The 25,858-nt window shown below is 43.8% G+C and overlaps 1 protein-coding gene across 4 annotated transcripts in view; it reads left to right on the forward strand.

The window, feature by feature from the left end:
• Positions 1-25,858, forward strand: part of znf827 (zinc finger protein 827) — a 104,822-nt gene that overhangs the window by 29,060 nt on the left and 49,904 nt on the right. For all 4 annotated transcript variants that reach the window (XR_013792673.1, XM_079552690.1, XM_079552691.1 and 1 more), the window contains exons 3-5: positions 2,515-2,687; positions 3,097-3,583; positions 18,831-19,103. Coding sequence is in view for 3 of the 4 variants with exons in the window: in XM_079552690.1 (XP_079408816.1) it covers positions 2,515-2,687; positions 3,097-3,583; positions 18,831-19,103 (933 nt within the window). In the remaining variant the exon portion in view is untranslated. The remainder of the gene's footprint in view (positions 1-2,514; positions 2,688-3,096; positions 3,584-18,830; positions 19,104-25,858) is intronic.

The following is a 25,858-nucleotide window of genomic DNA, read 5'->3' on the forward strand; positions in this document are numbered from 1 at the left end:
GGAGCTCCCTGCGCCTTTCCCTCCACAACACGAGTCCGTCGGATGTCTCACTTGAGCTACGAGCGCGGTCAGACTAAAGCCGTAAACGCACAGTCTGACATGTAAACCCCAGCCGCGGCAGCGCACACACACACACACACACCCCCAATCTCTCCGCGGCACATTCCGAGAGCGCCGCCTCTATCTAAGTAGCCTTTAGGGAGAGCAGAATGTTTTCCCAGAGATGGATGGGCACTTTTCAGGGATTGTGTCGCAACCTCGCCAAATCTAAAATGGCTGGATCAAATTGACTCCAGACAGATGAGGCGGTCGATGTAATATTGTGTGATCTGCATGCTAAAGAGGGGCTCGGCTGTAACCCGCGAGCCGTCAAGGTCGAGCGGCGCTGTAAAAAAAAAAAAAAAAGAAATGCAGGTAGTTGTTTGGTCGGACCAGACTGAAAAATGTGACCTTGATTATTGACTGTCATGTGTTGTTTTATTGTTGTCCCTCGGCGGTTCCACTATAAACCCGCCCCCCCCCCCTTCCCCTGCACTCTGCATATGACGGACAAGTGGCGGTATGCAGCAGACACACTCGCCAGGGCTGTTACTGGCGAACTCTGATTGGGCAATGCAAGCGTAAGGCCCCCCTGCCCCCCCCCCCAACCAAGGAGGCCTCTCTAAGCAAAAAGACTTTATTTGTTTTGAAAAAACAGATGAGCATGTAACCATTAGTAATGCTTAAATTATTAAAGTGATAGTCTGGAAGTCTAAATGCCTTACACATTTTATAAAATGTACAAAATCATCCACCGAGTCTTTCATTTTGATGTAAAATAAGTAATAATACGCAAATATTACTTTTTGTAAAGTCGTTCCCGGATCTAATCAACTAATCAGAGTCTGGTGTCCTCCCGTGTTGACCGATGAGACGAGCTTTTCCTGTGAACCTCCCTGTCTGGTCCAATCAGGAGGGAGGGGGAGGAGCTCGATTGTTTACTTTTGAAAATTGTGTTCCTGCTCTCCTCATTTTGCAAACTAAGAAGGGCTTTCTGGTAAAAAGGGGAGGAATTTGATTACTTTGAAATGTCAATCTACCTCTCCTCACCCAAGCTTACAGACTGTCACTTTAATTGTAGTTTACTTTTCAGGCTTTTCACCATATAATGCTTGAACTTTGCCTTTTCAAAACCTAGAACAGTCTTAAGCTTCAGCCTGTGGGCCTGTATCCACCCCATCTGTCTGTTTGTCATTTTCTGCAAAAATGAGACTACATCAGGACCAAACCAAGACTAAACTTCAATGCGTTGTTTGTTTTTGGCCGAGTTACCAAAAAAAGTGTCAATCTCAGTCAGATGAAGACTTTAGTGATGTTGCAATATGTTGTGGCTTCTTGTGATATGGATATTGCATCACCCAATATCACAATACGATAGTTTTGGCAATATATTGTACAGCCCAATATAGTTTATTATGCAAACATAATATACTGGTTTGAGGCCTTAAAACTGAAAGATTCTCGGTTCAGTAAAAGGAAATATTAGATTCAAAATCTTGTATCGTTCTGGTGAACTCAGTCTTGTGTATCGTCTCGTCTCGTGGAGTTTGTGCCACCCACACACACACACACACGGATCATTCCCCCAGCAGAGGGTGCCCACAGGCCGAAAAGGGTGCTTGTGAACGCAGTCCTTGATCATGAATTGTCTCTTTCATACATGTCAGATAACATTAGAATGCAGGGGTCGGCACTTAAAATCATTCTAGCCACTGTTATGTATGTTATGCCCACTTTAAATGATCAATACGTATGAAAATGGCAGTACAATGCATCGTAACTGCAGTTGATTTACTTGTTTTGGTCCTAAGATGAACTGGCCAGGCAGAATTTTGCACAGCGCTCCCACTAACAAAACGACGGTGTTGGAGAGTAAAGCACTGCACTGACTCTCCTGTTTGTGTCCAGTCGTTTTCGCATTGTGATCCGGCTCTGCACGGAGAGGTTGGGCCGCAGATGGCGGTTTATTGTTGCAAATAGGCAGTCTCGGGGTTTTACACCTCAGGTCAATGAATGGCTGAGCACAGTAATTTCACCAAACACTGATTACCAGATGTTTTTCAAGGAACAGCGCTAGAATACTTATGAAGCCATCCTGACAGGCCCGCCTAGAATTTGTAATGCAATCATGCCTCTTTCTAATAAGACCAATTAAACAGTAATGGATGCCGGATATGAAGCCAACAACAATAATCGAGGTACTAAAACATGCTCGAGCTTTCACTTGCATTGTTTCATTGCTTCCAGCTGGTAATTCCCCTGATAACTCCCTCTATTAGATGTGCACAAGTTGGCTCACACACTGAGAAAGCCTTCAGAAGTGATCTTAAGGACTGATTTTTTTTTCCTACAGCAAAAAGGTGTATTTGAGAAAAATAACAGATTGTACCATGTGCTATAAAAGTGATGAGAGGTTTCTGACACTCCTCAAATGCTTTCTCCCTGTCATAACTCTGACCTGTGCTCCTCTCCAAGGCTCTCCGGAGGATGGTGGCAAACCGTTCCAGTGTCCGGTGTGTGGACTGGTCATCAAGCGCAAGAGCTACTGGAAGAGACACATGGTTATCCACACAGGCTTGAAAAGCCACCAGTGTCCCCTGTGCCCCTTCCGCTGCGCTCGCAAAGACAATCTCAAGTCCCACATGAAGGTGAGGCAGACACACTATTACAGCGACAGAGCCTGGAGGAAATGCCTTCCCTGATTAGGCTGTCAACTAAATAACTTTCTCTCTCCGTTATTGATGATTTTATTTTTTGCTAGCTGCCTGACCATTAGCATTGTTTTAATGTCATTTGGATTTTTTTGATGAGTGGGTACATTTAATTGCACCATTAATATGATGTTAATTATTAATGTTATGATGTATTTTAGACATTATTATAACTTATGTATCATTAGAAGATGCTGATTTGCATGACTTTCTAGTAAAGGGAATGAGGAAGTGTTGTAGGAGAGCAGCTCCCGAATAGAACTCGTTTGACCTGAAGGGGACGGTGTTTCATGAGTAATTTTGAAAATGTTACAAAGTGAGTTAATGTCCTAAGCTGTTTGTGCAGGTCCATCAGCACCAGGACCGAGGGGAGACGTTTCAGTGTGAACTGTGCCCCTTCACCTCGTCCCGACACTTCAGCCTGAAGCTCCACATGCGCTGCCACCAGCACTTCCCCCGCACAGACGTCAAGGTAAAGGAGGAGCTGACCACAGACACGGAGGGCGAGGGCTCTCTGATGGGTGACAGCACCCCAGGGGACCTGAGAGGGAGCGAGGCATCCCCGCTGCGCCCGGACACCCAGCCCCACTCCACCCCTCCTCTGGAGGCCTCCTCCAACCACGTCCACATCAAGGAGGAGCCGCAGGAGCGCGACCTGTCTGTGCTGTCTCCCTTCAGCCTGTGCCGAGAGCGTCCCAGCAGCAGTGCCAACTCTCTGGACCTGCCCGGAGTCACTGTGGGGGTCCGCTCCAGTCCCACTGTCCCCTCTGCCTCCATCTTCAGCCCTGACATCAGCACCAAGACGGCCACTGACCTGCTCATAAAGCTCTCAGGTTAGCACCAAACACATATCTTATCTCTGGCTCTATTCTCTGACTTTAGAACAGTCTTGTATTCGATGGATGGAACAGCTGTTGAACAAACTTAACTTATTATTATTTGTTCCCCTCTGTACAGATGTGCATTCCTCCTCTTTGTTGTTGTTTGGGCCAAACATGTAGTTTATAGTTATGCGTAGGTTAAGGAATTGGTTACTTGTTTTATACATTATAAATTAACCATTTCCCGGGTACAACTTTAAAAGTTAAGATAAACGTTTGAGTAGAAGTTAAAAGATAAACCTCGGAGTAAGGTTAATGCAGGTAGAGCTTGTTTTAGTGGGATTTCACAACTCTGGAGTCTCCGTGTCTGCCGGGGATTGAAAGGACCAGATGTTAGAAAGTCTGTGCTTTTGGAATAATAACTTAATATCTACAGAAAGCTTACAATAAACAGTTGGTTGTCATTATTGAGATCCAGGTCAGGCCATTATGTGACGCAGAACTTTTTGAAGCCGACAGCGGGGCTTGATTCGACCTCAGTAGCTTCTAAACGCACCTTTACAGTATTTTTATTCCGACTTGACTTTGTCATTTTTCCGTCGCTTTAATGGGGACGCTGCTCAACTGTACCAAATTTGAATGCAAAGACAGTCTGCTCGATGTTGTCTACCCTTTGGCCCACGTTTTTATTTTGATTCCCGACTGTCACCAGAAATAACACTCGTAAGAAGTGTAAACGGTTTTATGTTTATCGTCCCGGGTCAAGGCCACGGTATTTATCTGTAAGCTGTTTTTAAGGGATTTTCAACACAACGCGAGTACGGCTGAACGCAGTTTTGAGCTTCGACAGTGACAAATATCTCCTGTTTAGACTCGTTCCTCTTAAAACACTGATTAAAAAGCGGAGTATGAGGTTTGCGCGTTAACCATTGTTTTGGTCCTGACATAATGTGTTTAGGGTTTTAGCTGATATATAAAGCCGTTTTGTTTACCGCCCTGGCTGCAGCCTTTATTCCCACAGCTATGGTTACAAAACTAGGTCATAGACTCTTAGCCTTTTTACAGGTTCCACTTAAGCACTGTGGGGCGGGTTAGTGTATTGAATTTACTCAACATTCTACACGTAAAGAAGGTTTGCTCAAAGGCTCTGTAAGTAAGGCCAGCATTTCATATTTGGAGCTCTCAAGTGCAAACTGTTAGCCTGATCAAGACCTAAAAGACACTCAAAACTACCCACGTTAAACGGTTAAAGTAAAAAAAAAAAAAAAAGTTGGAAAGGGCCTTGGACTCAAAATCTTCATTTTATGGCTTATGAGTTTGAATGACCGACGAAAATAGGCGTCATTTTTCTTTTCATGAGTGAAAGATTCTTTCTTAAACCTTGGCTGGCACTTAATATTTGACCTGTTCTCCAAGTACCACCTTTAACATATTAAAAGGCTAAAATATGGAGCAGTGCCATACTCGACTGTAAGGCTTCAAAATTAGAGTGGAGCAGAAAAAGTTAATTTAAACTATAAAGCCATACGACGTTGGTAAATAGAAGAAAGCATTTATTTCACAGCGGGTGTTGTTTTTTTTCTTCTTCTTCAAAACAATACATCTCTTGTCTCACAAAGCTGACTTTTCTGGAAGACATCTGGACATCACTTTGTCTCCAGTGAGATGTTAAATGCTTTGGTTTTGGAATCCAGAATGATGAGCCAAAAATAAGGTTTGAATACGTTTTGCCAAAAAAGTTGCGAAAAATACAAGAGTTTAGTTGCGGTTATTGTGACGTAGCAACATTTGTAACCCAGAAGGTGCACTGTGTTTTTCTATGCGAACGTGTTGCTCAAGGACAGCTTGACTTCTCAATCACATTGTCACTTTTCACTAATGTTATGAAGGATCTCTAACCTCTGGGCATTCTTCTACTCCCATTAACTCTCATAATTTATTTCACTTTAAAGTATTTCTTTAAGCATTTAGCTTAAACATTTGAGGATTCAATTGAAAGTCTGTCCTCGAACCTTGCAAAGTTTTTGAGAAAAAAAAACAACAAAAAAAAGCTTTTATGGTCTGTAATTTCCGAGCATTAGCCTCTTGTGCCGCCATTGAGAATGAACCCTGCACGTTCACCTTTGGAGATGAATTGGAGTTCGGAGTGCACTGTGAAACAATGTCTTGACACAAGAGCAGTGTTATTTGAAAAAAAAAAGAAAAAGGAATTATGCTTTTTTTTTTGCTTTGGAAACCACGGTTCAAGAATTGTTAAAGGACATCTCGGAGAATTTCACAAATCAAGGAGCACACCATACATTTACTTTAGTTTACGTATGCAGCCATTGAGAGAGTGTGACTTAGAAAAATGACCTGTACCACCTTCACATCAAAAACCTTATTTTTGTGAGTCCTAATAAAAGATAGATACAATAGTGCTTAGAGGGAAATCAACCCGTCCCCTTCTGGTAATTGTCGACTATATTCTAGACGAGTACCTATTTGAGCAGTACCTTACTATCTGAACATGTTCAGGTCCTGAAGGCGCTCAAGGAGAGGACAATGTTTTGCCCAAGGACTCATCTTTGTGCATTCAGATGAGGAGTTCAGGCCTAAGTTTCAGTGTGTGCTCTCTTTGTTCAGAATCATGACATTGTATTTAAAGCCACACCGCGTAGAATTTTACCCAAAAAATAAAATTTAAACACATACATTTATTTTATGAGAGATATTTTCATCATTGAAATACCACATAAATATACAAACAAACATGTGCCTTTACTGTAACTTTACCAGGAGTGGGTGTGTCTCCAGCTCCATGGAGATGTGACAAAAGTCAGCAGAATTTGAGATTTAAACAGGTTAGGTTCTGACCCAAATTCATTCTTTGGTTACCCACTGCAGTAATAGCATGTTCTGGTCATTAGGAGCATGTTTTGTACTGATGGGAACAGTATAGTCCAAAATGTCACGCAGTGTGCCTTTAATAGCAGCAGTATATAAATCGCCGTTGTCATTGAACCCTCATTTTTAACATGTGAGATTGGAGACTCACTTGGTCTGATGCAGGGCACAGCCATATTCAGACAAAGTCGTCAAAGATGCTGCTGTAAGGCAGACTAGGACAGTGTTTGGATGCATTTCACCGTGTCGCAAAATACGAAAGGACGAGTGTCGCGACGAGGCAAGATTGATGGAAAAAGGTTGACCGGGGTTCAGCGGCGGGGTCGAGGCCACTGCTGCCACTCTTCCACTTAATGCTGCGTAATTAGATTGAGATCTTGAGCACGGAGGGAGGAGAAAACCCTGGGAACATTAGATTAATTAAAAATTGATGCATAATTCATAATTAAAAAGGAATTCATAATTTGAAATGATTAGCGCCCTCAGCGGCGTCCCGTGACCCTGGCAGGATGCACAGGGAATGGGCCCGGCTTAGTTAACCCCCCCCTCGGTCTAACCCAGCATATGCCCCCCGGGTGCCAGCTCCACTTCACTCCCAGACTGCACAATGGGGCCCAGGCAACTCCCGCAGGAGCCAAGATGGCTGCCCACAATGTCAGTCCAGTGTCAAGTGGCGGACATCTTACTGAGGGCATCTTTCAAGGAGAATGAGGAGGAAACGGGAGACATGAGGACAGGATGTTTGACTCCAATGCGTGAGGGTGGGTTTTAATGAACGGAGGGGCTTTGATCTCGCCGTCCAGACTTCAGTAAGGGGCTGTGTTGAGAGTTACATGGGTCGCAAGAAGAAGGTCAGGTTGAGTCAATTTTAGCAGAAGCAAATCTTAATAGACTGACTTCTGTTTTTAATTACTACGAGTATTTCAAATCTATCGACACATCCCTTATTTTTGGTGGAAAACTAACCCACAATGGTCTCAGGGCATCAAATGTATTGCACTATAAGCCCTATTTCAGTTGTTCTGAAAGTTTTTCCACCAAGTACCACCATGTAACGTAATTGACCTACCAGGCCGAGATCAAACGAGGGCTGAAAAGAGTCTTGAAAGATCACAAAGGTTTTAACATAGATCTAAACTGAACTAAACTGGGTGTGAGTAATGCATAAACCAGAACAAAACACTCTATTTAAATGCATTACTACTACAATTTTGTTTCCCCATCAGCCTCTCTAACAACCTCCGGTGCCTTTCCTCCCTCCATGTCACAACAAGTACATTTAGGTGAAGGTTGGGCGTAAAAATGACAGAAATATCCTGCCATGGAGCAGCAGGAAAAAAAAAAACACCCCATAAAAGGGGCTTGAAGACTTGCCATTGCCGAGGAGGGAGAGGTGAGCAAGTTCCCCCAAGGACCTCTAGACTCTATTTCTTTTGACCTCCCTGCCAGCTCAGATTGAGTGCGCACACCAGCAGCTCATCCCGCCCGCTTTTACACCGCTGTCTCCTCCATCCCACCAGGCTTTCGGAGGGAGGGGCGGTGGTGGCGGGGGTACGGTACGGTGAGACAAGGGGGGGGGAATATAGACGCGTACAGTGACAGCGAGCCGGGGAAGGGAAGCGGGAAAGAGGGAGTTGCCTATATGTGTTACCCCGGGCATAAAGAACCAAAGAACTCTCCGCGACCTCTGCCAATAATAAGCATATCTTTTTTTTCTTTTTATTGGGGCCACGCTACATCCCGTAGAGCGATGCGGCCATCCCCTTTGATATCTCTGCCTACATTCGACCATTAGCCGTCCAGCGTGGCAAAAACGGTTTTGTCCAGTTTTGTTTCACACAAAAAAAAAAATGCAACATTTTCAGTCGATTTCCCAAATGTTGCAAATGGCAAGATTCAAATTGCTTTGCTTTTGTGGGACCGCATTCCCGGGTTGTTGTATTTGCCGGACGCTGCCTTCACGTGTCCTCCCTGGGCGTAACGTACCAACGAACTCTCCGCAACCTCTGACATAATAAGCACATCTTTTTCTTTTTTTTTTGGCCACGCCGCTTCCCGTAGAGCGTCACAGCGATCCCCTTTGATTCCCCCCTTGCCTTGCGCGCTGACACAACCGTTAGCCGTCCAGTGTGATCCCCCTTTTTTTTTTCTTTTTTTCTTTTTTTTGATTCGCAGATGAAAGCCGCGGAGGCACTTTGAAATGCACACAGGCCCTGGCCCCGGTGCCCAGCGGACCCCCGAGTTAATAATGAGAGTGGGCACCACGGCGCCCCCCCTGCAGCGGTGACACAGGCACCAGCAGCATGACCCCGGCCGGGTGTGAATAATTGGCATGCAGGGGCAGTGGGAGGTGTTGCATCTGTCATGGCGCCGCCGCACTTACTGTCTTATTTATCCTTCTCCGCGGAGACCAACATGCACGGGATGCTTTGCAAGTGTGAAATGCAAGACGCTGGAAAACGAGCACCGATTTGAATGTTTAAAAGATGGGCGAATGCAGTGTACGCTCACGCAGACAGTGCACGTTATGGTGAGCTATTTGTAGTGAATGCATAAGATTCTGAACTATCGTGTATGTTCATATGTAAAGCAGGAACGCGATGCTTAATATCATTCTCCTTTTGCAATTTACATGTGTATGAAAAAAAAGGCTCCAGTCACCTGCACCCCCAAACTCTAATGAGATAAATCTACATCATGTGTCTGCTATTATTAAGACTGCATTGTTATATTAAAAAACAAAACAAGCTACTGGTAAATCAAGACCTTATTTTGTGATGTTGTTATTATGACCACAGTGTTTGAGGCTCTGTTCCCAAATGTAGGACTCCTCATTGACTACAAGGGAAACTGAACTTTCCCCAAAATTTCACAAAAGAAAGAAAATCCCAAATGAAATAAACTCTACTTTGCAAATGTAGGCATTTAATGTCATAATAAATTCACTATCTTGTGTTAAATTGCGTGAGAAAGTCAGTTGTTGATCAGGTGTTTCAGTGTGGTCTTCCCTGGTCTCCCTGACTCTCAGAGCAGTCACAAGTTTGATGTGAATTTCCATTGATGCTCCGTTATTAGAATACTGCCTCTGATTGGCCGGCTATTAATTGCATCAGACTCGGCATCAAAGCAGCGGACAGGTTGTAGCACCCCCCAGCTGAATGCTGATTGGCTGCCTCCGCAATAAGGGTCAAAACAGCTCCTCCTCCTGATGCTCCTGCTCTCTGTCTGTGAGAGCAGCATTAGCATTAGCATTAGCATTCATGACTGAAATAAAGTCCATCTCTGTCATCTTGGTCATACAGGTGCTGAGACCAATATGACAGAGATGGACTTTACTTCAGTCATGAATGCTTTATAAAGAATGTACTTTTGTGAATAAGAGACTTTTGTGGAGACTAAAAGTGTTTCCTGGCGTTAGCTCCTCCTGCTTTAGCTGCTATTAGCCACATACAGCTACATCATGACACGAGCACAACAGCTCAAATTTAGCCCAAATGTGATGCTGGTTTCTTTGTTTAGTCCTAGTTTGGACCTGGTTCAGTTCTGGTTTAGTTACAGATTATTCTTTTTTTAATCCAAGTTTTGTATTGTTCTAGTTTAGACCCTGTGTTGGACTTGGTTTAGTTGCTGATGTAGGAATAGCCTATTTTCCCCCTAAATATTAGGCCTAATTTAATTGTTGAGTTTGATTTCAACAATGAGACAAACGTCTAAATAAATCTTGTTTGCCCAAAACGATGTGTGTAGAAAAGTAGTGTTCAATGTCAGTGCAGGTTTATGCAGGTCCGTGATATTAAACAGAAAATATCATGAGCTTCCCCTGTTTGAAAGACCACCAGCCACCACTGCTGTAGGAGTATAATCATATACAGTAAAGTCTATATCAGTGATGTAACTTTCTTATTTGTGGGAGTAAAAAATAATGAATGTACTGTGATTCCGTGTTGTTAATTGTCGCGAATTAGTTTAGTGAATCTCAGAATGCGCTAACTGGACAAAATGAGAAATGCATTTCGCATCTCTTTGGTGAGACTGACCTCGCCCAAGAGGCAACATCATTAGTGGAATCAGGCACATACAATTTCGACTCAATTAAAAACGAATCTGCATAATTGCGACGTGATTGAAACAGTTTAGAGAAAAAAAAAAAAAAAAGATATTTACAAGTGCATTCACAAGACGCTCTCTAGAATCTGCAGAAACGCACACGAGCTGTTTTGATTATTTCTAGTTATTGACTTATGAAAGAAATGGAAAAGTCAATGTTATTTTCGCTTTGGTTATAAGCACTAATGGGACAAAAAGTTTTCATAATGGCAAACTAGACATCCACATAGCTGGTAATGTCTTTGAAACTTAGTGCAGTCGAAGTGAAATTGCAAAGAATCCTCCCAAAGTAACGCAGACCCATGTAAGATGCAGACTAGAAAGACTTCTTCACAAACAAGCTTAGCGGGAAATCACCCCCTACTAACTGCTGATGTTCCGCTGACAAAATACTACTGATGTTTGAATTTTGTGGTGATCTTTTCTTTACATTGACCTTTTCTTTTCTTTTGCTTAGCCCTACTCCATGCCGGCGCGTTGATTGGTCAGAATGGTCTAACTGTGAATACAAAAACTGGATGGCCATTTTGGGGAACTTCTCCAGGGTTATTTAAAGCAGTATGATGTAACTTGTTTACCTTAATAAATCCTTTTCGTTGTCCCTCTGGGGGGTAAAACAAGTGTTGACTGGGGGGGTCTTTCATCTCCCCCTTGTGTTTCTGGCCAGAAAACCACACTTGCAACTTTGCTGCCACCGGGTCCGGACCACCAACACACACTAATAGAATCATGAAGAAGAAGCTAACAGGCTAACGGGCAAAGCTAACTGCGGGCTAGCACCACTTAAACAGTATTTATTTACAGCCAAGTCTGAGTGAAAACAATTATCTCCATTGTGTAATTGGATGTACAATATCCCTTTCTCGCTTTGTCTTTTCTATCAGCGCAGTATTTACTCTCATGGACAATTAATGAGTAAAAAAACGTAACGTGGTACGACACCTGCAGTGCAGCTTATGGCCTCTAGCGGCATGAGTTACTTAGTTCTGCTTTAATATGTCTAAGCAGTAACGGTTGGCCAGATCAAGCTAGTTCATTGCGTCTTTCATTGAACAAGAGATTCACCCGTCAGCATCAAAAAGGAGTGTTACTACTTAAACCACATCTTCCAATGAAATACAGTACAGTGTGCTTGTTCAAATGCTGTATGCATAGTACACACACAGCAAAGCTCTGTTGCCAGTTCCCATGTTTGGTGCCCCTCCTCTCCAGGTCCGATCTGCATGTACCTCTCGGTGGCGTCCCGCGCGAACAGACAAAGACAGGTCTCCTGTGTGTGACCCCTTGGACCATACATCCTCGCCGCAGCCATCAGTATCGCTGTCCCGGCGTCTAGCGCACTGTCAGCTATTGTTGGGCTCTCAACCTGCCCCGCGTAGCCCTTGCGCTTTTTTTTTCTCTCTCCCCCTCTCCCTCCATGAAAAAAAAACAGCAGCCAATTGTCAGAGGGGGAGCAGGCTGGTGTGACAGAGGTGGAAAGCTAATGAAGTTATTTGACGGCAGCGCTGGCCACGGAGCGAGAGGTGAGGCGGAGTGGACAAGCGCCTGGCAGCGAGACGGATGAGAGGAGCGCGGCGAGGAGAACGGGGGAGAGAGAGGGGGAAAAAAAAGAAGCATAGAAGTGGCATTGGTGGCAGGTGTCAGCGAGGTGTGATAACATGGAGACAAACTGATAGTATCGTCCAACCCGGAGCTAGAAGTGGCCCTTACAGCCACAGCAGCGCAGAGCATGCACCGGGGCTGACACAGAGCGGACAGACGAGAAGCCCAGTCACCCGGAGACGGCCAAGTCCCCGCTAAGATCCGCCGCGCTCGCTTCACAAGCCGACGTGTCACAGCCTGGACGCTCGCGATTGTATTGTTATTGCGAAAGTGTGACAGACAAAAGGCTAAAGTGTAAAGCTTGGCATGGGGAGGCTCGGAGACTGTTCCTGTTGCTAGTGTTCTGCCCACAGTGCCCAGGCGCTTTTTGTTATTGAGCCATCAGCCTGGAATGAAAAAAACAAAACAAAAGAAAAAGCATGCCTATTGGATTAGGCTACTAAATAATTCATCGGGCCGCGTTACATGGATTCTGAGTGGAAATACACTCTATTTATAGTGGCAGCCCAAAAGGTCACTAGGGTGGTGCGAGAGCTAGGGCCCTTGTTTTTGTTCCGGTAAGGCTGCAGAGGAGGATGTGCGGGCTCGTGTTTGTTGGGCTTGGATGAACGGATTGACGGTCTTCATTAGAAATGCACAAGACGAGGCAACGGGCAACGGTTCAACATCGGGAGGCATTTCTGTGTGAAACGATAGCCCCATCCATGCAACACTTGGCTTTTCAGAACCAGTGCAAAGGGATTTAATCGTTTTCTTTAATAAAATTCATCTATGTGCAGCAAAATAACGCTTGATCACAGTAACATTACTACTACACACAAAAAAGCGGCTGAAATGCTACAAAAAAGCATTTAAAGCGTGACAAAAATGCATCAAAAATGTGATAAAAACGCAACATAAACATCTAAACTGCACTTCTAAGTAACTCATGCCCCTAGAGGCCATAAGCATAAGTTTTTTACTCATTAATTGTCCATGAGAGTAAATACTACGCTGACAGAAAAGACAAAGGGAGAGAGGGATATTGTACATCCAAGTACACAATGGAGATCATTTTTTTCACTCAGACTTGGCTGTAAATAAATACTGTTTAAGTGGCGCTAGCCTCAGTTAGCTTTGCCCGTTAGCCTGTTAGCTTCTTCTTCATGATTCTGTTAGTGTGTATTGGTGTCTCCGACCCGTTGGCAGGGAGGTTGCAATTGTGGTTTTCTGGCCAGAGACACCAGGGGGAGATGAAAGACCCCCCAATCATCCCATTAAAGAGACTAGATGCAAGTTAGCCATTTTATGCTCACTACTGCCACCTCAGGTCATACTTGTAACTACACCTTCTATATTAAGCTCGTGCATGACGGCACTTCGGACCTGAAGTAACACCGTTTTGAGTGACAGAGCAGGGTTTTAGAGGCATTTGTGGTGAACAGGTCTGGGCTCATTCTACACATTAGGACATTGTTGGAACATGTAGGGGGAGGAAATTACGTTATTTTAACATTTTTAAACTCCTTATAGTCCCTTTAACGCTTGTATCACCCCCAGAGGAACTACAAAAATGATCTTTTTAGGTAAACAAGTTACTTAGTACTGCTTTAAATGAGGTGTTACACTGGCCTGAAATGCTCTGAGCTCTCCAATTGTGAAGCTTCTAGATTCTGGGTAAAACTTGAGAAAATGTGCTCGGTTCAGGGGGACAATATTAATATCCTCCAAAATGGTGAACTGAAGTGTAGTCCTACTTCCCGAGTTATTGTGAAATATTTATTTAGCCCAAGCTCAGCTGCCAAAACCAGCCGCATACATATTTCAGCTCATACGAATATTCAGTGATAACTATTCCATAATATCCTATATCCTGCTAGATGTATTGCCACGATGTTGCCTCTGTCGCACCAAATGAAACAAAAAAAAGTTGATTTGAGAATGTTCTTGTAAACAGCAGCGAGTGCGGAGCTGATGCAAGTAATGATTCCGGTCCGTCTTGCAAGATGTATCAAAAAGCTATTAGACTGGAGATTTAAAGCAGTGGAGTCTGATATGAAATTGGAGACGGCACTGAGGCTAGGTTGGTATTTGAAAAGTGAAAATCAATTTTTCTCTTTTCGGCTCCAGAAATATAGCTGAAGTTTTCAATCCGACAGAGTTTTACACTGTTTTTTCCTCTCATTTTTTTCTTTTTTTTATAAAGCCTTACAGAAATGTGGCATCTCATGTTCATGAAAAGGTCGATTTAGCCCTATAGGTTAACCTTCTTTTTGGCCCTAGTTTAGACATTTGCCGTTTTCTGTTACCGTGCAGCCCTTGTGTAGCACATATCTGAATAATGTGTGTGTGCTTGCCGGGCAGTGACCAGGCGCGCTGTCCCCGTCTGATCCAACATGGCCCAACACGCTTCTAATTAGAGGACGTCCTTCCCCGGCGCTGACCAGGTTATACTTAGCCTGCCCGCTGACATCTGACCGCCTGACATTTCCAGCTGGTGCCGCCTGCGACCCCACGCCACTGCCCCTGAACTTGAAGGTCGCCTGCACCCCGCCTCGTCCCCCCCAAAAAAGTCTCTAAAAAAAAAAAAAAAAAAAACCTCCACCAGTGTTAATTTGTCGACTCATTTTGTCTTTTTCAGTTATTTCGCTGACAAAAACTAATCACCAATGAAACTATGACAAAATGATATACTGGTATTCTGTTTGTATGCATTATTGTAGATTTATTAAAGCAATCAAAGGGGGAGAATAACTTGAAAATGCGGAAAAAAAAGCGTCAAAAAAGGAACAAAATTAAGTAATGTATAACATGTAACGAATATGTGATCAAAATGCAACTAAAGAGCATCCCAAAATGCAACTAAAGAGCATCCCAAAAACGTAACGCTGAGAAAAAAAAAACGACGACAACGTCGCAATGACATGAGGAAAAAGATGGGTTTTGTAGTTTGCATGTTCTCCCCGCGTCTGGCTGGCTTCCCTCCAGGTGCTCTGGTTTCTCCCATCCACCCAAAACAAGCACAATAGGTAAATCGTTCCGAATTTTTCTTACGAGTACATTTGCTTGACATTTTTGCTGCCCTAACCTTGACTAAAACAAATAAACAAAAACATAAATTGATGAACAGGTGCCTGCCGTGCCGCGGCGCTGTGGCCTGATCCTGGGCGCCGCTCGCTGTAGACTACACGGGTGGTCAAAAACAAAGGCACCTGTCCCCTCGCGTGCCCCCGGTATCCCCACCCTGGCATAGATCATCATTAATCAGAGGGGCCCGAGCTGGCGCAGATTGATGATGCGGGCAGGGGGGCGGTGGGCCTGTGGCGGGGGCAGAGATGTTAGGTGAGGCGGCGGGGTGAGGAGCGGAGCAGATCGCGGCTGGGGCCAGAGGAGACTGGACAGCACGCTGCCCAAGAGTGATGGCCTCTCGTCTGTTACTGCCCGACCCGAACGCTGGCCTCTGTGTTTGTCTGGCTCTGTGCAACTGTTTTTAAGTGGACCTTGCTTTAATGGAGGTTTTATTCCTCTGAAATATTCACTCGAGCGTTTGCTTGGCATGAAATGTTGGGTGTTTGTAAATAACTTTGCCGACTCCTCCTATACTCAGATTTTGTTAACATCAGTCAAGACATGGTATTTGCACATTGCATTTTAGGCCTAAATAATGTGCGCAAAATTGTTTCATCTTTAGTTTAAATACATTACAGGCTTAAAGAACAACAAATTCTTTACAGAACTCTTATTTGCTGCAAGAATTCATGACCTAAACACATACAGCCAAGCAGTCGATTTGTTGTTGTGTAGACCAGTGGTTCTCAACCTGGGGGTCGCGAGACAAATTTGGGGAGTCGCCAGATCATGTAGATAAAATATACATATTTTTATTAGCATATAATATAATATTTTATTGTAGCAGTGCCATTATTTGTTCGGAATTTGATGAATTTTATTTTATACATTTGTTTTTTAAGAATTATGTAGGCTAATGTTCCTATTTCTCACGGTGTGACTCGGACGGGAGTCACGAGCCCCTTTTAACTGTTATTATCGGGGTCGCGGCTCCAAAAGGTTGAGAACCACTGGTGTAGACAACAGTAAATGGTAAATGGTCACATTTATATTGCAGCTTTCTACCTGCTTTAAGCACTCAAAGCGCTTTGCATCAACTACTCACCCATTCATACACCAGTGGGCACCTATGGGATTCAAACCGCCAACCCTCCGATCCCAAGACGACCCACTCTAGTCTCTGCACCACCGTCGCCCCAGTAGTGCACTTAGGGGGTCATACAGTGTTCGTTCTTGCGCAAATGATTCTTATGCTGATCCACTTTTCCACGTGGTTCCTGTTGTTTTTGCAAATTTTTTTACTTGCAAAATATTCTCTCATTGAAGAGCCTATCTCACCGGCCTGGAGATGGTCACGGAGATGTTTCCGAGATGTCCCCTGGAGATAAGGCAAGTCTCCAGGTAGTCTCAGTGAAAATGAACAAGTTCAAAGAGACTCCATACGGCTCTTTGAGATCTCCTTGGTATCCGACTGGTCTCGGGAGACATTGCAGGGACATCACAGAAACGTCTCACGTCGTGTTCGCAACGTTGCCACAGCTGCTCTCGGAGACGACACGGAGACTCGGCTGAAAGTTTTCACAGAGGCTACCTGGAGTCTCATCTGATTACCAGGGGACGTCTCAGAGACATATCTGTGACCAGTGGCGATTCTAGTCTCCAACTAGTCTCTAGGCCGGTGAGAATAGGCCCTTTGTATGCGCGCAGTCAGTCCAAGTTGCGGAGACTAGTCACAACAGTCTCCGCAACGTCTCTGCAACTCTCCGGTGATATATGCCCTTTACATATTAGTAAATGATGTGCAACATGCTCACAAATACTAAGTTGGGTGTTTTTTGGACATATTTTAGCCCAATTCAGGCCTTTTGTAAACCCGTTTTACACCTGGTTTGGTCTTGATTTCATCCTAATCTCGGCCTGATGGTACTGAAGGTGAAAGATTTTATGAGGTGGTAGTTGATGTGAAAGCTTTGAGAAGAACTGGGCTCGTTGATGTTAATGAAGTAGATAATTCTTTTTTTAAAACGTATGTAAGAGCAACCGTTATGGGTATTGATGTGTTGACCTCCTTCTGAACATTTCCATGGCAACTAATGGTCCACTTTACATTGCTATAGTTTCTGATTCTGCTTCATAAAAGTACTAGGCAAGACCTATTCATGAGGGAATCTGCGTTGTTCACTATGGGGAAAATGGGCACATTGCACAGGGTGTACTTTCTTGGCCATTGTCACGCGTTAACTTCAAAGGTCAGAGCTACTTAAAGAATTGTTTTGTAAATAACTGGCTCCACATTATTGGCGTTGTAGGGCAGCATACTCCTGCGACACGCACCGAAACGTGTCCTGCAAGCGCGTAAAGCCGCTAAAACAGCCTGAATCGGATCATCTTGTACATTTTAGTTCACTCCAATCCACCAAGGGCCGCGCAAAAAGAGGAGCTTGGCCCACTGTTCTTTTCTTGGCGGCTATCGGAACTCGCTCCATGTCTCATTATTAATTATTCATCTAAGGCGCATTAGATGTGGCCCAGTTTCGCTTGAAGATGACTGGAGAGCAGAGGGATCCATGTGGCAGTCCAGTCCCCCTGACCTAGGCAAGGCACCGCACAGATTTCTGATAAGACTTTAGCCGATCGCAATCTCTCCGTCCAGAACTTTACAGGAACTGTTTCATGTTTCGAGCGTCTGAAGTGGATTGAGACGATGTCAGAGGTAGTGCGGTCGGAGGATTCAGATTAGAAGTTAAAAGTAGCGGCGAATAAATTGCTCGGTCTGGGAGTGGGAAGGAAATGGTGTTCTAAATGCTCTTTGGACAGTGAGGGTACTGGCGGGATGCGCAGCCCTGTGGCACTCTGCTATCTGTTTTTTTCTTTTTCTGGAGAAAATGGAACATGTTGATTCAATTTGCATGAAATAAAGTTGTTTTCGCTCGTCCAGTCAAAGTGAAAAGCAAGTGGTCATTTTTCTGGGCCAATCTTCTGTCAGGCGTCGCTTTCAGTGCTGGATATTGCCGTAGTTATGAAAGGGGTTAGGTTTGTTCTCCATTGGTGCAGCGCAGTATTGATCAGGGTTGTCCAAACTATGGCTCAGGGGTCAAATGCGTCCCTCTGACCAGTTTTTGCTCTCTCTCACGCTTCTCGCTGAATTCACCTTAGAATATAGCACATTTTTCGTGGATGTTGTAAAAATCCAATACCTTTATGGCATCAATAACACACTTTTTTGATCTGGATGAAATCACTTCTCTTATGGTGTGTGTAGCTCTTAAAAAACACTCCATACTTTATTGTATAAATTAGGTGCGAGTAAACACTTTGAATGAGAAATAACGCACATCTTGTTGTTCGTTTGTTTTCATACATAAATGTGTTATTGGTAATGCTTCTTGGAATATACTATTACAGCTTAAATCAATGAAATTTACTTCAGCCTTGCATTAAACATGAGCATTGTGTGACATAAAAATAACTCATCTCTGCAAACACTTGTTCTGTAGTTTATCACAGCGATATATCCAGCCTCCTGTATCGGCTTTAAAGATTCTTTCTACAAAGTTCTGTTTACTGCACAATGAGTTTGAGAAAAACAACTAATTCCTTACGTCTTTACCCGCAGCGGCCAACCAGAGGGAGTCCATGAAGTCTCCGTTCCACTTGAAGGAAGAGCCCAAAGTGGAGGAAGCTCTAAGCCCCAGACCGGCCTCCCAGTCCCAGGCGCACACCGGGTTCCCCAGCCCCTTCTGCCAGGACGGACCGCTGGGGGCCGTGGCCACCCCTGAACGCCCTGGGTCTATGAAACCACGGGAAAGTAGCCCACTGTCTAAGAACAACCTGCTCAGTCATGATATCAGCGTGAAGGTGGCCTCAGAGCTGCTCATGAAGCTCTCAGGTATGTCCTCCTAGCACATTGTATCAAATGAAATATTTTGCATTGTTCGCAGTGTGGGATTGAAATGTGACCTGCTAGAAGAAGCTTTCATGTACGATCTACAATATTCTGCAGGTTTTGTCCTCAGTTTTTTCATTCTTTTGGAACATGTAATTATATACTTACAATTCCATCTCTTTGCAACAAGCTTTTGCTCGCATTTTTGCTCCTAAACCTTGATTTAATTGATCCAGAGCTCTACTATACAGCATAACCCGTAGCTTTCATCTGGTCAAATTTCCATCATATTCAGTAAATATGAAATGATTGCAAAGCTTTATCAGACCCAGCAAGAGGAAGGGGAAAGGTTCATCCAGGCAGATTAGAGGAGTCGAGGTCAGGGAGGGGTCAAAGAAAAATAGATACAAATGATTGCAGGTTTCAGGCAATGTACAAGAGTAACTTACATTTATTCAATAATATTCCGAGGTCAAAAGAGCCGCCTTTGCCTGCCAGTTTGCGTGATGGGAGAAATGTCAAACATGCGTAGTTTATACATTTAGATTTACACGCCGGGGCTTTTCTTCTCCTCCTCCATCCAGTCGCATATCAACATATTGGCTTCTATATATTCGCTGTCCATCTCGCTCTCATTAACAACGCCGCGGTTTACTCTCTGTTATGCTTTCCATTGACCCTGACTTACCTGTTGTCCACGGCGCCGCGTTAAACGCTTTTTGACAGGCATCACGTCCTACGACAGAGTTGCAGTTTAGCCTTTTGCGTCTTCTGCTCTGAGCTCTGCGAAAACATTAGCAACAAGTCCTCAGGCAACGGCTTCATTGCGCTTTTTTTCCCTCTTTTTTCCTTCTCTCTCTTCAAACTCTGGCCGCGCTGCTATAACTCTGTATGGAAATAGTTGTTTCGCAGCAATTATTGACTGTGAGCGGCGTCCGGCCAAAATGAAATCAATTCAAAAACTTATTTTAGCTTTTGCCGTAAATTACTGTTGGTCTATTGGACAGGTGTTTTATTCAATGCAGGCTGTTTCATGGGCTGTCGAAGATCAAATTTGCTCTCCCTGTAGTGCTAAATTGTAGCTGAAAAATTATCATCCCTTAATTGCCAACCGAATTGAAATTTGATTAAAAAAAGTTGTCCTAATTTCTTTTGTATGCCTTGAAGCTTACAGTGCCACGTTATTAACCTGGCCAGCAAAACAATTTGTTGTGTTCAGAAGCCCTGAGAAAAAAAACGACAAGAGACTGCCTGTGTTTTCACTATTGCTACAGTCTGAAGCCAAACTCTACTTTATGTGCTTGAATTCTTAAAGTACAAGCCTTTGTAGAGCGCTGGATTGCCACTAGCCGCAAGCCTACATGAGGATTTCAAGTATCGGTGTAATTAACTGGAAGCTAATCCAAGAGGAGCTCGTGGATGTGGGGGGTGGTGGGGTTTGGGGGGGGAGAAGTGTTTTGAATTTGGAAATCATCTCATTCAACTAATGACAAAAGTTATGACAGTTATGTGTGTGGTCATTGTATGTTTCTGTGCCCTTTTTTTGTCAAGATTTCTCTTATGGTGGTTGCGATACCAAAACTGGTATTACTTGGTACTCTGATTTCTGTTACCATGGAAATCCGGCATGTTTGTGGGTACTAGCACACGCGGCACATAGAGTAACATTAGCTAAATACACGATCGAGAACACAATGTAGGGACCAAATGTTAGGTCAGCTTACATCCCATAATGCTTTGCAATATGACATCGCGATCCCGGACTCTTCGCTGTGCCATCGCTAACGCTCACGTCAGCTTAAATACTGACTGTGGGCATTTGTGTTGCTTATTTGTTGCCTTCATTTTATCTTTAGAATGGAAGCGGGGGTATCTTATCTTTTTACATGCTTTGTTTTTTTTCTCCCCACACACCATGGTATCGGACTGCCATTCTGTATTGGCAACTTCTCTGTGCCCAAGGACTGGAGAAAAACTAATGTGTATGTCAGGTGCTCTTTCTGTTACAATCAGGCATGTTGCTGTTACTGGAGTGGGAAAGGGTTGTCAACCGTATCCAAGGGCGCCATGACAGTCGTGTTCATTGGCACGACCATAGAAATAACAAGGAGAAGCGGCGTTAAAGGAATAAGCCACCGTTTTCACATACTGAGACATGTTCTTGCCTTAGCTTAGACGAGTTGATGTGCACCTGTCTGGTCTTTGTGCGTGCGCTCAGTCACGCAAATGTTGTTAGCATTTAGCCTCTCTCAGCAAAGGCTCCAAACGGGGGGTGTTAGCAAGTTAGCAAGCCGGCTAGTCCCAGAAAGTTCCTTAGCCTGTTCCATGTATTTTACCTATAGCCGTTAGCATTCAGCCCCAAAACATCGCAAATCATAAAAGATACACTTGTTTTCAGCTGTTGTCAACTCATCGACCATATAGAAATCATTAATCATGCAAACCTTTTGTGTTTTATTTTTGATAAGAACACAAAGTGACCTCTGAGCTAAATGCTAAATCATATTTAAGCTTCTTTGTGAGCCAGATATACAGTGCCCATTGCCCACAGAACATCCTCTTTTAATGCATTAATGATGGCGAAACAGAAATGATATAAATGCCATGAAACGGACTTGTCATACCTCGACAGACTTTAACATAGGGACTGGCTTCACCATTAATTTCTATTTCCAAGCCTAACAGGTCCGGGAGCCGCTGGCTATAGAGGCATGCATTTGTAGGAACAGGCTCAGATAGCTAAAGGTATTTAATATGATTTCTACGGGCTCCGCGCTCTACCATTCCAATTCACAGGCACGTCATATATGATAACTCTGAGACGGAAATTGATTGGCTTTGTTTCGCAGTATAGATGTCACACAGTCCTAGTCCAGTTTGCCAGCGCCGTGCAGTGTGTGCTTGGCTCGGCTGATGTGGGCTGGCGGTGATCACATCTGGCCAGACAAACACAACAGTGGTGGCACATCTTGCTTCATTGCACAATATGTTCACTGCCTGCCGCAAAAAACTCGCCTTCCCGTGTTGTGACGTTGACTGACAGGCGCCTGCACGCTGCCGTCCGCGACTCTGTGCTGTTCGCCGCCGTCTATTCTGAGCATGACAATGAGCTATTATTGAGTGTTGCTGCACACAGATAAAACTGCTCCCCACATTGTAATTCTAATAAAGAAAAGTCTATTATTCTTTCTCGTTTGCTGTTGATTTTGAACATAAACGTGCATCTCCCTTGATGATGATGATGGCACGGTAGATGTAACACGCATTTCTTCATCCCGTACCAGTGCCTGCCTCCCTGACGGACAGCCCACAGCAGCCGCCATTGTTGTCCTAGGCTCCTCTGGTGTTTGCAGTGATTTGTGGTAGCTCAGTGCTACTACATGCGTCTGCTCCCCTGCCTGGTCTCTGTAGTATTTGACGTAATTATTCCATAAAAGAGCTGTTCTAGTTAGATTATTATCAAATCTTGATCGAGTAATGGATTTTTTTTTTTACTACCTGACAATTTTGTGTCTCTAACTTTTCATTGTTTCAAGTGGTACTCGCACATACAGTAGTAAAAAAACATATCAAATAAATATAAACTTTTTTATGTTGAGAGGCAATTGTTTTTTCAAGCTGAGGTTTAGTTGAATGGACGATATATTCGTAAGTATGGGATTTTTTTTTTTTTTTTTGCCCAGCTCCGCTTCATAAATTCTTACTTTACAAAGTTATTATGGTGCACAACACATACTTTATTCAGAGACACACTCAGACTGTCATTGTCTGCTGCTTTCATTTACTCTGGGCATTATATTTTACCTTAACAAAGTACCTTTAAACTGAATGTTAGAGCTAGCCTTGCACTTTGAGTTCAGTCTTGGCCATGGAGTGCCATTCTGTCCTTTTGAATGATCAGTATGGGAATAAATACTTCTTCAGGCGGATGAACTTATAAAAAATAAGTACTGCCTAGGCAATGGCAGTGTTCCATTTTTTACTGTTGAAATAGAAGAATAAACCCAATATTTGCAATAATTTTAATCCTTATGGCAAACAATAAGCAAACCTCTGAAAGTTGGGTGTACTTGATGATGAAAGTGTTGTTGTGGGAAAACCGGGAAAACTGTTGTCATACAGCCAAAGACATAGTGTGACGGATATCAAGCAGTGTCTAATAGCAATGCAGTATCTGGAATACCGGTCACAGAGTCAAGTACGACATGAACAAAATACAGCATCATTCAGTGTGCAGCATACACCGGGTTTACTTTATCTCTTCACCTTATTGTGATAGAGTGCCTTAGAAGAGACCCAAAGCACTTTACATCACATTTTTCCTGTCTTGTCTTGCTCAAGGACACAACGACAGTATCAAAACATGGAGGTTTGGATGAACTCTTTGCCACAGAGCGAGTGCCTCCCTGTACATCATCTATTGCAGCTTTATGTGTAATGAACAACATGATCCCCCGCTTGTACTGATGCCATGTGCAGGCTGTTGATGCGACTCTGAGTGGCCTTGTGGCTTCTTCATATGTTCACTTTGTATTGAGACTTGCATTTTGAAACACTGCGCATTACAGTCAATACGGTCTCCTATTGTCATGGAATCATTGTCCCAACACTTTGAAAAATAGACATTTTTTTGAAGTCATACGTCTAAGTAAATGATTGGGCTTTTTCTCACATAGCAAACATAAAAATAACTTCTGTACTACAGTGTTTACGGCAAGGGAGCAAAAAGTAGCAATGCATACAGCGTCTGAGGAGTTTCTAAAAAAGGAAGCCAGTGCGTGGCCTGCTCCACAGACCAGTGGAAGGAGCAGTATGTCAGTCGTGTTTATCTTTTGTGCTTTAAAAGAATGCTGCTCACCATCAGGGCCCGGTCTGTCCCTGCCTCACTAATGCTGCCTTCATGGAGGATAAAGTGCTCAGTAAATCTTATGCATCATGCTGTTGCCAGAGACTTGTCATAAATTATATGTGTTCTGTTCTACTTAACAAATTATATAGCAAGTGATCCAATAATGTGCAATCTCAGGAGTTAGTTTGGAAGGTAATCCTTTAGGCTCTGTGCTCGGCAAAGAAACACGATGCTAACTTCCTGGTGTAACACTCGTTTCTTTTCCTAGTCTTATTCTTATGGAGTTAGCCGTGTCTTGCTGAAATAAATAAATATTTTACCAGTACGTGGCAAAAAACAAACCGCTGTCTGATAATTATTTACAACATGTTCAAAGCTTTACTCAGAATGTAAATACTTCCCCAGAGGAGACATCTGTGTTTATAACTGTAAGCGTTTTAGCCTTCACGCTAAAGGCTAACGCTAATTTGACGATAACAAAATGGTAAAATACCATCACAATCTAAATTTAATTTTTAAGAACCACACTTAACTGGACGGTTAAGTTTTGTCCTGTTTTTTAAAATCTTGATTTTTTTCATTGATTTAATTTACGTTAAAGTGTGGACAGGAAGTAGTCGTGATCCTACAGTGGTCAACAGGAAGTTAGCCAAAAAACATTCTGTGCACAGAGCGAATTATGAAATTTACAACTTACTATCGCGGACAATTTTCCCAAAAGCAATATATCTTGTTCCGACAGACTTGTAGATTTTCATTGTGGGACAGTACAAGAGCAAATTAGTTTTTTTCCTACTGTGTGATTTTAATTCTGTTTTGACTATTGCGAATATCAGATTTAATAGCTATGTTTTTTGTTTCTTTAATTCAGAATCCATTGCGATTCGTTCCGCTGCTCCATCCAGTATTAAATGGACAGTGGCGTTAGCACAGTCTGAGACCTACTATCACTCCTTTACCCATGTGTATCTGTTGCAGTTTCCTCTCCAACAGTCTCCATATCCCGTACAGTTGCATTGCCTGCCCGAGCCTCTCACACCAGCGCTGCAAAGGTCGACCCAGGTTAGGTAAAAGATGGCGCCGTGTTCATCCACTCCGCTGCCTTTTTCCCTCTGCCCCCTCACACAGTTCCCCCGGAGCGCCAGTGCCCGTCGGTCCGTCGCCATGGCAACCAGCGGGGGCGGTTAGATGGAGAGGGCCGTCTCAGAGTGACAGCCTTGACAAGAGTCTGGACCCTGAAGTGACCCTGGTGGTGGGGGGGGGAGGGGTGGGAGGAGGGAGGAGGAGGAGGAGTAGTGGAAGAGAGCGAGGCATTGGCGGCGGCGGAGGACAGGAGAGCCGAGCCAGGGAAAGGTCATTGGCGTTAGCGTCACGTGTGATTATGGTCACGAGGTTCAAGGGCATCTGCATGGAGACCTCGCAGTGTTTCCCCCCGGACGAGAGGTCAGTCACAGAACACAATGAGCCAGTGAGCCAGTGAGCCAGACCTAAATCACATCTTCTGAGTCTTAAGACCGTCCATGCTCTGTGTCCTGTTTGTTTTCAGATAAAGCCCTCAGTCTGAGATACATAAGAATGTGTGCTGTCAGGTGCCCCTGTCAACAATGTAAGGAATCTGCCCAGGGGGAAAGATACTCTATGTTGTCCATCAAACTAAAATATGCATTGTAATGCTAAAAAAGTCCATGTGCATTAACGGTACCTAACATTTAAGTATATTTTTACACGCCTTTTCTACATGATGGTAAAGGGAAAAGATTCTGCTTTTAGACGGAGACGATGTTCAGTTTTGAAAGCTTTGCCACAGTGATCTTCCTTTCATTCAAAGCCTAAAGTCTGCCTGTTTTGAAGTATAAAAATGTTAAACAGGTTGGTGAACTAGAAGTAAACGCCAAACATGCAGATGTCT

This window comes from Gobius niger (genome assembly GCF_951799975.1).
Source record: "Gobius niger genome assembly, chromosome: 3".
Classification (NCBI taxonomy): Eukaryota; Metazoa; Chordata; class Actinopteri; order Gobiiformes; family Gobiidae; genus Gobius; species Gobius niger.